The sequence below is a fragment of the Brassica oleracea genome, chromosome C7 (genome assembly GCF_000695525.1).
Source record: "Brassica oleracea var. oleracea cultivar TO1000 chromosome C7, BOL, whole genome shotgun sequence".
NCBI lineage: Eukaryota > Viridiplantae > Streptophyta > Magnoliopsida > Brassicales > Brassicaceae > Brassica > Brassica oleracea.
In genome coordinates, this window is record NC_027754.1 from 4,148,829 (window position 1) to 4,162,195 (window position 13,367).

A 13,367-nucleotide genomic window follows, 5' to 3' on the forward strand; every position below is an offset into this window, starting at 1 on the left:
TTTTTTATATATGGGAGTTCAACCATATGTTGTTTTGTTTCCCAAAAGGCGTTTGGTAAATCTGAACATATTTGGTTTAATATGTCTTTTTCAATAGCTTTTATCTTGCTTATTATGTAAGGCATCTTAAGTTGTTCTTCTATTTTTTTGTATGCTATTTCATCCTGTAGATATTGTATATGATTTTGTTTTCCTTTGATTAAGTTAATTGTCTTTTGGATTGAATTTTGTTGTAAGTTTAATATTTCTTTTGTTTTCATTGGTGATAAAAATTCAAACGATAATTTTGTTCCTACTACTTTCGTGGTTATTACTATTTCTGTTACTTTGAAAGGATATATTTGCATAAAAAATGGAGTTCCTAGTATTACTTCATGTGTTAAGTTGTTTACTAAAATGAACTGATTTTTGAAGCAATATCCTTGATTACATATTTTTGCATATGGTAATTTATATTGAACCTTTAAATTCCTTCCGTTTGCTCCACTTAATTTTTCAGTAGTTTTTTCATAATATTTGGTTGGTATAATTCCTCCGCGAATACAGTAGTAATCAGCACCTGTATCCATTAATGCTATTATATTTATTTTGAAGGTAATATCTGTATACCATTTTTGATAATTGATCTTATTAATTATTTGAATATAGTCTTCACCAGAGTTATTTTGCTTATTTTCATTAATTTCTAGATTTATATTACTTGTGGATGCTTGATTTGAATTACTTGTGGATGCTTGAATATTATTTTTTGCTTCGATTAATGATAATCTAGCATTTGTTTGTAATTGTTTTAATTCGTGTTGATTTACTATTAATTGCAATTCTTTGATCTGTGTCTTTAATTGTTTAACTTCATTTTGTAGTTCTCCGGTAGTTACTTGTTTGAATAAACTTTGTGTAGGATAGTTTTCAAATATTTTATTTAAACTAAAGGGTTGAGGACTAGATAATTGATTTTCTTGGTATATTATATCTTTTAGTTTGGTTAAATATTCTTTTTTAATTTTTGGGTCGTCAATTTTATCAATTATATCTAGCACAAATTGTTTATCAATATCTTTTGTTATAACGTTAATAGCTTTACAATTACATAAATTATCTGACAATTCTTGTGATTCTATTGAAGAATCACTAATATTTCCTATTTCATCTATAAAGTTATCACTACTCGATTCTTCTGATGTTTCCGACTCTGATACTAGTAGTTTAGTTAATTTTTCTTGTATATCTGGTTGATCTTGGAATATTTCATTTATCTACTTTTTTATTTTACACTCTGTGGACTTATGTCCAGGTCTTTTACAATTCCAACAAACTATCTTTTTTTTTATTATTAGGTTTGTGTTTAATATTTTTTGCATAGTACTGATTTGTTGATTTTTTATAAAAAAAATTATTCTTATGATGATATTTAGTTTTATTATATATATGTTTTAATCGTTCAATTCTCGACGGAGGGTTAAGTTGATCAGAACCATATTGATCACAAAATGATCCCATAGTTATTTTGAATTTAAATTTATCATTATGTTTCTTATCTTTATGTTCGTGACATATAGCTAATCCTTCTTTCTTTATAAATGCAAATAGTTGACCGTAAGTGATTGTATTCCAAGGGATTGGTTGTCCTCCTGAATATTCTTTTAATTTACTAATTATTCTTTCTGCAAAGAAAGATGGTAATCCTGAGATAAACCATTCTTTCCAGAATGCTTGATTACAATCGTTCTTTGGAATATATTAGTTATAAAAACATCTTTGTACCATTTAAAATCTCCTAATGTTCGATATCTTTAGTTTGTTAATGTAATTTTTTTACTTTCTAATTCTTCTTTAGGATTACCAATAAAATGCATTGTTAAAGTAATGTATTAATACTTCCAATGCATTTGGTACTTCTATATTATGCATAAATCCTTCTTCATCTTCTTGTTGTCTTATTTCAACATGATTAATTATAGAATCTTGCGTAATTGTATATAATGAGTTATCCCACCCATATCTTAATGCTCCAGTAAATCCAACTACTAACAAAATACATGCTTGTTTATCATCATGTCATTTACCTTTGTAAGCCATTGCAGCCATTCCCATTTCTTGAAATAAGTTCATCATTTCATATTCTGATCCACCATATATATTCTATTAGTGTATACTCTCTCCAGTGTATTCTTTACAGGTATATTTATGGCATTCCTCAAATAGTAAATCTGGTGGAGTATGTTTAGGATAATATGGTTTGTTTGATTTATTTTTTATTCGATTTATTTCTTGAATAATGTTTTCTGATTGAGAGGAGGTTTGGATAGATTCATTGTCAACTTCATCTATAGTGTTTATTCCTTTATTTTTATCTAGTCTGTCTAATCTTGTTGAGATTGATTTTAAAATTTCATTTTCAGGAAATTTGATTTGTCTTGTTATTGGTTTAAAGATTGGGTAGGTTGTTGACGAGAAAGGGTGTTGAGTTAGTTGGTCTCATTTATTATTTTCATTATCATTTATTTTATCATCGATGCTGTCTATTTGTTTAGAAAATGTATATAGTATTTGACTTTGATAATTATTTTGTTGATATATAGATTTAATATCTTGCATTAACACTGGTTTTTTATCATCTTTGTTAGCTCCAGTTTTGAAGGGCGTAGCTAAAATTTGTTTAAAGTATTTATTTTAAAATCATTTAAAGGTGGATGGATTGATTTAATTATATTTCCATTCACTTGTTCCCATACTTGGCTTAACGATGTACTTGCATTAATCGTCCTAAATGGATAATCGATATTGTGAGCTATGGAATAAATTTCAAACCATACAAAAAAAGAATATTCATTTCTTTTAATATCATACAATCATACCATTTTTCTCTATACTCTCTGCTGCTTAGAAAAGTTTTAAAATACCAGTTTCGTTTTTCTTCATTTTCTTTTGAATAACAGTCCTCTTTTACAGGATTTTTAACGTTAAAACCCCTCAACTAAGTTTATTTTGGGTAAAAACCCCCAAACTAAGTATTTAACGAAAAAAACCCTAAACTATTTTTATTTCATGAATTAAACCCTAACAGGTCATAATTACTATTACTACCGGTAAATCTTTAGTTTAGGGGTTTCTACATTAAGTTAACATAGTTGAGGCGTTTCACCATTAAAAATCTGAAAAACCAAAAAAAAAAAAAATTTATAATATTATCTAAAAATTAGTAACTTAATTTTTCAAAATTAGTATTTTTTTTAAAAATATATGAGTTTGATGTGTTTTTAACATCAATATTATATATGTATAAATTAAAATGTAAAAACCCAGAAAATATAATAAAAATTATCTAAAGATTTATTATTACATTTTTATCAGATAAGATATAAGTTATATATATATATATATTATATTTTCTTGTATTTACATATTTAATCTTTTAGTAATTTTATTACAGATAAATCTTTAGATTATTTTATATTTTCTCGGGTTTTATATTTTTTAATTTATACATATATATAATGTTAATGTTAAAAACACATCAACTCATATATTTACAAAAAAAATTAAAAATTCTAATTTAAAAAAATGAAGTTACTAATTTTTAGATAATATTATAAATTTTGAATTTTGAATTTAGATTTAAATGGTAAAATCCCTCAATTATGTTTACTTAATGTAGAAACCCCTAAACTAAAGATTTACCGGTCGTAATGGTAATTATGACCTGCAAGAGTTTAATTCATTAAATAAATTTATTTTGGGAGTTTTTTCGTTAAATACTTAGTTTGAGGTTTTTTACCCAAAATAAACTTAGCTGAGGGGTTTTAACGTTAAAAATCCTCTTTTATATATTGTTTATCAATTTCGTATTTTTTAGTTATAACATTTATCGATTTAAAATCTGATGGGGTAGGTGATGTTGGATACATATCTTGATCTGGTTCTGCTACATGTGCTTTAAATCTTAGTGGTTCATCTTGTCTAATACTTTGATTTACACTTTCTGTTTCTGAATTTACTAGATTGACTCGTACGATATTCAGAAAAAGAAGCTCTTGAATGATATGAACTTATTTTAGGTGGAAGTGGATCTCTATAAGATCCAAACCTTAATAATATTTTTCCATCCTTCTGCTCAATTATCTTAGATATATTCTTTTGTTCAAAATTTCTAGGAGGTTGAGTAATTTCGATTTTCCATTGATCTGGAATAGTTATTTCATCCCATTTTAATTGTCTTGGTGTGTATGTAGCTGTTGGTGTATCTTTACTATGAACCGCTAGAATTGTTGTTTCTCCTTTATCATCTTGTAATAGACATCTTGGATTAAATTCAGACATTGATTGCTTAAAATAAACTCGATAGAGTAATAAATATTCATGCCGTTCATTTTGAAATTTTATTTCAGGTAAATGTACATTTAAAATTTAAGTATTGAGTATGGTTGGGTCATGCAAGCTTACTTGAAAATTAGGGGCGCAATTAAAATATACAACCCCATTGCATAAATTTGATTGAACTGCTCCTAGAAGAGAATCTTTAAATTTTAAAAGAGTTTTATCTCTTAATAACATTAATATTGGTGAATCTAATCATGTCCTTGATAGAGGTTTATAGCAATTTGAATTAGTCCAAAATGGATGTAATTAAAACCCTTTTGTCTATATTTGTCTAGAGCTAGAGAAGACAATAATTTAATTTCTTCAAATTCATTTTGTAGAGATAAGGTTTGTTCATGTTCTTTAATTGAATAAGCCGTTTTAAAATCAAAAGTTCCTATTTGATATATATGTTCTGGATTAATATGAGGTAAATGATTTTTTGATATTTCTTGATTAAAGATTGTTATTTTCGACATAATTTCTCATGAGTTAATTGTTGAATTTGAAGAGGTTGACGCATTTTTTGATTTAAAAAGTTTCCTGAATGAAGACGCCATGATTTAATCTAGGTTTAAACTCATGATAGAAAAGATACTAACGGTTCTAAGTGGACACAACCAAGGTTTACCAACGGTCTTACTGTCTTTTCTGCCTGGGACACCTACAGTGACAGTGTTTCTTTAGATGGTAAGGATCTTATCTAGACAGGTCTAAATTAGATTAATTCACAGAAATCTGTTCTCTAAAACTTTTTAAAACAAATTGCATCCTTTGAATAATAGTTTCGGCTTTGATACCATTTATTTTTACTACTTTCTTTTATTTTAGTATTTAAATTATTGTTACTTTGATATGACAATGATAAGCAAAGCTTTAATATGTATTAAACTTAAAAATTGTACACAGGATATGATTAAACTTACTTTTTATTGATGTTGAAATGGAATACAGGTTTTCAAGATTACAAGATTAAAACTTTAAAATTTAGAAAATTTCTGGGAGTTTTTAGAGAGAAGGGAGAGCCTTTAGAGAGATGAGAGTTTAGAGAGTGAAATTGCTTGTGTCATCTGCTTTCATTATGAGTGCGTATTTATAGGCAAAGGTTGCTTGAATAGAGTCTTGCAACGTGTCGTCTTCTAGTGGTGCTGAAACTTGATTTAACACGTGTTGAGTCTTGGGTGGTGCCGACGGTTTTGAGAGGGTTTCTGGCAGAATGCAAAAGTCTTCATGTGGGTCCCACCTTTGTCGGACGGGTTTCTTCTTGGAAATACTTCCCGATTCTTCTTATACAGATATACTCTGTATATTATTTTGTAGGTAAAATACAAAGACGACATAGAACATAGAGAAGAAAATGCAGAAATAATGTAACTCTTAGTATTTAATATGTACTAGATTTTGATCCGCGCTTGAAAGATATAACTCTTAGTATTTAATATGTATTCTTTTAAATTGTTCAATTATGTAAAATTTTCATTTCTAAACTTCATATTAACTCTTATATTAATGATTAGTTTAAAGTTTCACAAAAAATATTTTTGTACATTTTTAAAATTAATTTATAAGATCAAATTACGATGTAAACTTGTATTGACGTCTAAAAATATGTAGACTTTCATTATTACATGTAGACTTACAAAGAACATAATTGTAAATAACTTTCTGGTTTTTTGTTTGGTCATAAAGGTTATATAGTACTTTTATTATCCCTTTAAGTTGGTTTTGCATTTGATTGAATATAAGGTCTACCTTTATAGTTAGAATCAATATCTGGGTTGGTTTCGGCAAAAACCTCAATAATAATGGAATCAATTTTACAAAGGAAAAAATCTTACATTGTAAAAGTTAGACGTCGCTCTTCACTTCTCGTACAATTTTTCCAATTGGAAAAATACTAGAGACTTAGCCTAAGTTTCAAAAAAAAGGAAAATACTAGAGACCAATTCATCTGAGGAAAATGGTGGATCTTATAGGAAAATGTATGTTGCCAATGGAAACGTTCCACCTTTGATTTTGTTCTACTAAAAATAACGTAATTAAATACATCTCTATATGAATGTGATTTAAGAATAACTAGATCGTGATCCGCACGACCGTGCGGGTTTTCTTTAATAGTAAAATATTTTAGATTATTCAATACAATATATCAATAAATTAATATAATTTGGTGTTATATATTATCTAATTTATAATAATATTTGTGTGGCGTATAATATTATTATTAAAAAAAAAAAATTTTGTTACAAAATTTATTTTGAAAATATTATTATGCAACAATACTGATTTACATATTTTTTGTTTAATTTTAAATTTGAAACATATATGGAAACTAAATTAAGTTGAACCTACGTAATAGAGAATTTGGTATATGGTTATTAATTAAACCAATTTAGTATAGATATTTAAATAATAAACCAAATTATTTTTTAACTTAGGAGAATACTCGGACGTTAATAATAGTAGAGTAAAATCTTAAATATGCGATATGAATAAAAATCAAATATTTCATCTATGAACGAAGGTGTAAATGAGTTGTATTACATAGTAAAAACATTTAAAGGTGAGACTTCTAAGTGGTTTAAATTAAAAAAATCACATATGAAATAAATCATAATTTTTGTACTAAATAGATAAAAAAAATTAATTTTAAATTAAAAATAGAAATGAATAATTATTTTTAAAAACATCCTTTAACATACTTCTTAAATTTAATTTTGAAAATTAAATCAATTTAAAATTGTTATTATCGTTAAAATATTATTAAAAGTATTTTATATAATTATTAAAAAATTGCAATCAAAACTAAACTAAAATTTAGTTTCTATTTATACTTTGTGATAATTAAAATTTTAATTAACTAGTTTCGAAAATATATTTAAAAAGATTCTAAAAGATATTTGAAAGATTTTGTTAGACATTTCTTTAAGATATTTATTAGTATTTGAAATAAAAATAAAGATATTAAAATATATTAAAATTAAGTTATGTAAAATTTAATAATTTTTTCAAAGATGGTCCAAATAAAAAAATCAAACATAAAATATCACTCGACGCGAATCAACCATGCATTCGGAACTAGAAGCACTGCGATGGGCAATGGAGAATATGTTTCAACATTCGACATGTCAGAGTTTTGGGACAGACTGTAAGGATTTGATCGCAATGATAAAGGAACTTCATGTGTGGCCAAGCTTTGCGACGGAATTGGAGAGGATAGAGACGCTTCAAATATGCTTCCCGGACTTCAGCATCACTCATGTGCCAAGAGCGCGAAACAGATTTCAGATTTTTTAGCAAAAACTGCAAGATCCTTCCATAGGGAGTTATTTTTTATTGGTTGCTCTATTACGGTCTGGTTACACAGACCACTTCTGGCCTGAGTAATAGAATGACATTTCGACGTAATGAATTCTATTTTAATAGTATAGATTGATCACTTTTTAATCAACCTAATGATTTATTGTCTCCCTGACTCCTATCTCCTAAAGACTACGTATTAAGAGGATTCTTTTTGTTAAAATTTGAAGTTCATCAAAAATATACTATACCCACAATTTGTTGGAACGTAGTCTTCTAGAGTTCTAAAATTGTGGTAATATTACCAAATTAACAAAAAAAAATACCCCTAATTAATGAAACCATAGTGCAAGAACTCAATCCGTCGGTTTGAATCTGGTTCGAACTAAACTGGGCTGTTCTTTAATGGTTAAACTTGTTTGATAGTTAGTTCAAACCATTTACATTAGTACGTAACTAGAGGTATTGGTTGGTTACTTGGTTTAACACTTTAACTCATAGGCAAACACTGAGCTGGCCACCCCCCGTATATTTTTCACTTCATGCTTTAAATAGAAGAATCTTTTACGATAACAGAATCTCAATTTTTATCATGGTTACCGTCTTAGCTCAGTGGTAGAGCACGTGACTGTTAATCCGTGGCCGTCGGTTCGATCTCTTCAGACGGCGAACAAACAGTATTAATTTTGTTTCTTCTGGAATAAAGTTTCTTGTAACCAGTTACAAAAAAAAAAAAAAAGTTTCTTGTAACACAAAATGACGTTTAAAACTTCTTGGTATAAACAGTTTTTGAAAATTTTCTCTGTTGTTACTTTTGAAATAAGAAACTGTTTGAATCTCAAACATATAGGCGCAGATTGTAAGCAAATAAAACGGACTAAAAGATGGTTCAGTTTGGGTTTAGCATCAAAACGATTACAAGTAAACATAAATGGACAATTGGTAAGCTTATGGGGGTGGAGAACCAAACGTTAAGCAGTTTACCTTTCAAAGCAATTCTAGCGTCCTTCAATGGAAACAAAATACAAACACACACACCCAAAGTCAATTCGAACACACTTACACTGATGCAAAAACATGAAGTGAATTAAGGGAACAATGCAGAATATAATGAACACTAAAAAGAATAGGAATATGCTATTTATCACACAAAATTTGTTCACACAAGGCCAATCATATAATAGCTCTTAGCAGCTACTCATTGATCTTCACTTCAACGCTTTCACTCCATTCCAACTTTTATTATACAGCAATCGGTGTATCCTGTAGAAGCCATTAACAATCAGTATTGCCACGAAAGGAATACTCAAGTCTTCAAAACTATCATCACAGTCTCAAAACTATGATGATAGTCTGTAGAAGCCTCAAAACAACAATTGGTATTAGTGTTGCGTCCTTGATTTGGAATGACTCACCTTGGAAGCTATATTGGAGACGGCTAGATTGAACTTCTCTTTAGTTTTCGAGCCAGCAAGCTGACCTGCTCTCGCAACTTTGCTGAAAGCGCCACTAAACCAAGCAGCTCCAGCAGTCACATACCTATTCAAAAACAAAAAGAAATAAAATCATCAGCTAAAACTCATTTTCTTCAAACAGAACATAGCCAGCCAGCCAGCAATTAACAAACCCACCTGCTTGATTTGACAGCTGAGCCAGTGTCGTTTAACTTCTTCTCAGCTGCAAATATAGCCGCCATGGTTTTATCTGAAACCTGAAGCCTCTGGTCAACAGATTTTACTTTCTCGTTGACCACAGAGATACCCACGTTGAACTTCTCGCTAAGCCGGACTCTCTTGTCAAAATAAGAAACTTTGGCGGAAGCATTGGCTCTTAGCTGGTGCAACTCATCAAAGGCCTTGGCTTTGTTCACAGCATCTTGTCCAAGAGCAGAACCTTTGGCCAAAACAGTAGCCATCACATCTTGCGCTTTGCTAACGTACGCTCTACCACCATTGCCATCCGCGGTCTGCAAACAAAGTTCTTCAACTTTCAATCGTTCTTTCCTATCAAAAGGGAGGGTTATGGAACACAATACTAACCTGGCGTGTTGGTGTTGAGGGGATTGTGTTCTCTACCACTTGCTGCAAGAACAGAGACTAAGATATCATTCAGAGCACACACACTTGAGGGGTGAAAAAGAAAGTCTGAAACTTGGAATACAAAGACAAAACCTGGATGATCTCACGCCTAGGAACATAGTTTTCAGCTGGGGTTATTGTAACGATCTTGTCTACAATTGTGGCACCCTGTAATTGATAAAAAAAAGCGTAAGATTGTGCTTAGAATTCAAAAGGGTTACACAATTTGAACTTAGTTTTTCTAGCCCAAATACAAAAGCCTTTACACAATCCTCAAAGTATTATTCTATATACATAGCAAAAGATACGATGCTTATAGGTAAACAAGTTCTCTAGTCTAAATACATACAGAAGCTTTCACACTCTTTTATACAAGTAACCAAAGCAGGCAGCTCAACGAAGAAGAAGATGCAAATAGCAAACATTACATACCGATAATAAGAGAGCGATTTCAAGGGCTTTAGGCTCAGTGAACGTGACAAACGCGACTCTTGATTGCTCGGAAGCATCTCTGCAATCAAAAATCACACGTAAGAGTTAGAAGCATCCGATCAAAATCAAAGCTAATTAGAAGGAAGAAGAAGGTTACTTTAGGATCTCGATGTGGTCTATGTCGCCGGAGAAGGAGAAAAACTCGTGAATCTCCCTCTCCGTTGCCAGATCTGACACATTCTCCACTCGAACACTTCTCGTCTGCATCTCGAAACATTCAAAGTGAAGAATATCAGTTTCGAGCTCAAAGAATTGTAAGATTAGGTTTATGTAAAAGTAACCAAGTAGGAATCATCACCTGCTGCTGCTGCATTGTCGGCGGCGGAAGGGAAGAGAGCGGAGAGAGAATATTATCTTGTTTGCGGAAGAGACAAGTAAAAAAGATTTGAACAGCCCACTCACCCCTTGCCTGTCACTTTCTCCTCCAGCTAAGCTATTACCGTTTATATCCTTTTTAATGCTCCGTTAATATTTCATTATGCTATTTAAATATATTTCCACACACAATATACACGGAATGCATTATTATTATACGGAAACAACAAAAGTTTTGCAGAGAACTTTCTTGTTTTTATGGTATATATCTTATATAGAAATTGAAACATTTTGTCATGATGTCATTCTTTTTTGTGGAATTTAACAGAGAACATTATTATTATCTTAATTTATAAAAATATTATATTCTGGTATTCTATAAAATACCATAAAAGCTTCTTTTTTTTTTCGCTATTGTGTGTTCAAGAAAGCAGGCTAGAGATACGTGACACTGAAACTGAAAGATGGATGGTAATAATACAAATCACCGTCGCAACAGAAATTCGTTATTATGAAGTTATGAGAAGAAATTAAGATACAGTTTCTTGTCTTATCATTTGTATGGTTGGTATCAAATCCATATAAAGATGCAGAATCAAAACCACAGTAGCAAAGCTTTTTTTTATCTTATTCTTCTTCATCTTTGGCCAAGGAGACAAGGAAGCTGGTAACTTTTGATACATGAAGGAGATAAACAGATCAAGCCGTTCTCTTTATGATATGGACTCCACTGTCTGTGTCCACAATCTCGCTTATATCTCCCACCTTCAGTGCGTATGTTGCTTCCTCAAACGGCTTCTGCATTTGACCTCGCCCAAAGGGTCCTGAAACACAGTTTGGTACAATAATCTTTAGAGAAGTTTAAGGATACATTATTCAGTACTTTATAACGCTAGTGATGATCCCAGTACGCAGTAGTAGTAAGATTCATGAAAAAAGCAGACTTTAGTTTATGAGCACTAAGATACATCAAGCAAGAAACTTTAAACATTGGTGAATGATGTAAACAGACCAATGAGGATCCAAAGCTCATACATCACTGAGATAGCACTAGCTAGGAAACTTTAAGATTGATAACATCATTGGTGATGATCTAATGATATTTTTAGTAGTGATATGTGAGCAACAGCTACAATTTCATCAAGGAAAAAACTTTTACAAATTCTAATTGTCAGTGATGAGATAAGCATTCATCAGTGAGATCTATCTAGAGCACCAACTAGATTCATCAATGACTGAAATTAATAGATTGTTAACATCATTGGTGATGATCGAAGTAAACCTTTTGTAACATTATGAGAAGGGGATACAAATAAATCAATCAAGTAAGAAAATTTAAGATTCACCACCAGTGATTTACGAGCATCAATTCAAGATTCATCAAGGAAAAAAATTCACACTCTAAACATCAGTGATGATTCAAGTAGACAATACTAGTAAGATTTATGTAAAAATCAGACGTTAATAACCTTTATCATGAGCACTATCAAGCAGGACTAAAACATTAGTGATGACCCAATTAGAAAATAGAAAGATTCATGAAAAAAAGCAGAAGTTAGTAAAAGCTTCATGAGAACTATAAGATACATCAAGCAAGAAACTATACATTGGGGAATGACCAATATAGACATTAGCAACCCAGCTTATGAGCACTATAGATATAATAAAGCAAGAAACTTTATACTCTTAAACGTTGGTGAATGATGTAAACAGACCAATCCAGCAAGAACCCAAATTGAAATCAATATTCCCTCAGTAGACCTAAACTCACTGATAGAGTTGAGAAGAGAAACAAACCTAGATCGCCGCCGCGTTTAGCGGAGCTACAGTCGGAAACACGAGTGGCCACATCCTCGAAGTTAGCTTTGCCAGAGAGGATGTCTTCACGGATCGATTTAAGCTGCTCGGCGGCTGCTTCTCTCGTAGTGGTCATAATGACCTTTCCTTCCGGATCCTTCCACGACGCCTTCCTGCGAGATCCCTGATGCTTGATCAGAATGTGCGACGCCTTTACTTGGTCTCTCGACGACATCTTGCTCTTCTTACGGTGCTTGTTGCTGTGGTGATCGTCTCTCTTGTCCTTTGGTTTCTCCTCCGACGGTCGATCTGTCGAAGAGACAGAGTCTTTCTTCCGTTTCCGATCTGAATCTATCTTCGAAGATTTGGGGATTGAGAAGTTAAACAGTGTGCGGCGGACTCTCTCTCTTCTTTCAGAAGCGTCTTTATATGCCAACCCAAAAAAGGTATTGTCAACATTCCGTATCCAGTTCCATTCCTTTTCTTTCTAACCGGTTCCATTCGGTATAGAAAACAAGTTTTAGAAATGGGGAAATTTGATATTTACCACAGTTACCACTTTTCGCTTTTACCACCATTAACCAACATTTTCAAAAATACACTAGCAAAAAACTTTTATGCCATTGTTATTTATATATATAATAAATAAATATTTAAAAAATAAAAAATCTAGAAAAATAAAAAAAAAATTTTAAAATTTTTTTTTTTCAAATTATACTATTTCAAAATTCAAATTCTAAACCCTAAAACTCAACTCTAAACCCTAAACCATCAATCCTAAATCTTTTTTTTTGAAATACGAACCCTAAAACATCTATTCTAAACCCTATATTTTTTTTTGAAATACGAACTCTAAACCCTGAAACATCAACTCTAAAACCTAAACCCCGAAACATCAACCATAAACCGTAAACTCTAAACCTTAAAACATCAACTCTGAACTTTAAAACATCAACTCTAAAACCTAAACCCTAAACTTCAACTCTAAACCCTAAACCATCAACACTAAACCCTAAATTATCAACA

General features: G+C 30.8%; 2 protein-coding genes across 3 annotated transcripts; both read right to left on the minus strand.

Annotated features, from left to right (window-relative positions):
• Positions 1–8,618: 8,618 nt before the first annotated feature.
• Positions 8,619–10,730, minus strand: LOC106301802 (binding partner of ACD11 1). Of its 2 annotated transcripts, none has more exons than XM_013738280.1 (8): positions 10,528–10,730; positions 10,327–10,436; positions 10,170–10,248; positions 9,831–9,905; positions 9,699–9,740; positions 9,291–9,625; positions 9,075–9,198; positions 8,619–8,922 (listed from the first exon to the last, which is right to left on the minus strand). In XM_013738280.1, the coding sequence occupies exons 1-8, from the start codon at positions 10,540–10,542 to the stop codon at positions 8,902–8,904; spliced, it is 801 nt and encodes a 266-aa protein (XP_013593734.1). In that variant the 5' UTR covers positions 10,543–10,730; the 3' UTR covers positions 8,619–8,901. The 2 variants fall into 2 exon arrangements, with proteins under 2 accessions (XP_013593734.1, XP_013593735.1); XM_013738281.1 differs by having other exon boundaries at positions 10,327–10,430; positions 10,528–10,660.
• Positions 10,731–11,005: 275 nt separating this feature from the next.
• LOC106301895 (peptidyl-prolyl cis-trans isomerase Pin1) lies at positions 11,006–12,800 on the minus strand. The gene is made up of 2 exons (XM_013738378.1): positions 12,342–12,800; positions 11,006–11,368 (listed from the first exon to the last, which is right to left on the minus strand). The coding sequence occupies exons 1-2, from the start codon at positions 12,574–12,576 to the stop codon at positions 11,244–11,246; spliced, it is 360 nt and encodes a 119-aa protein (XP_013593832.1). The 5' UTR covers positions 12,577–12,800; the 3' UTR covers positions 11,006–11,243.
• Positions 12,801–13,367: the final 567 nt, after the last annotated feature.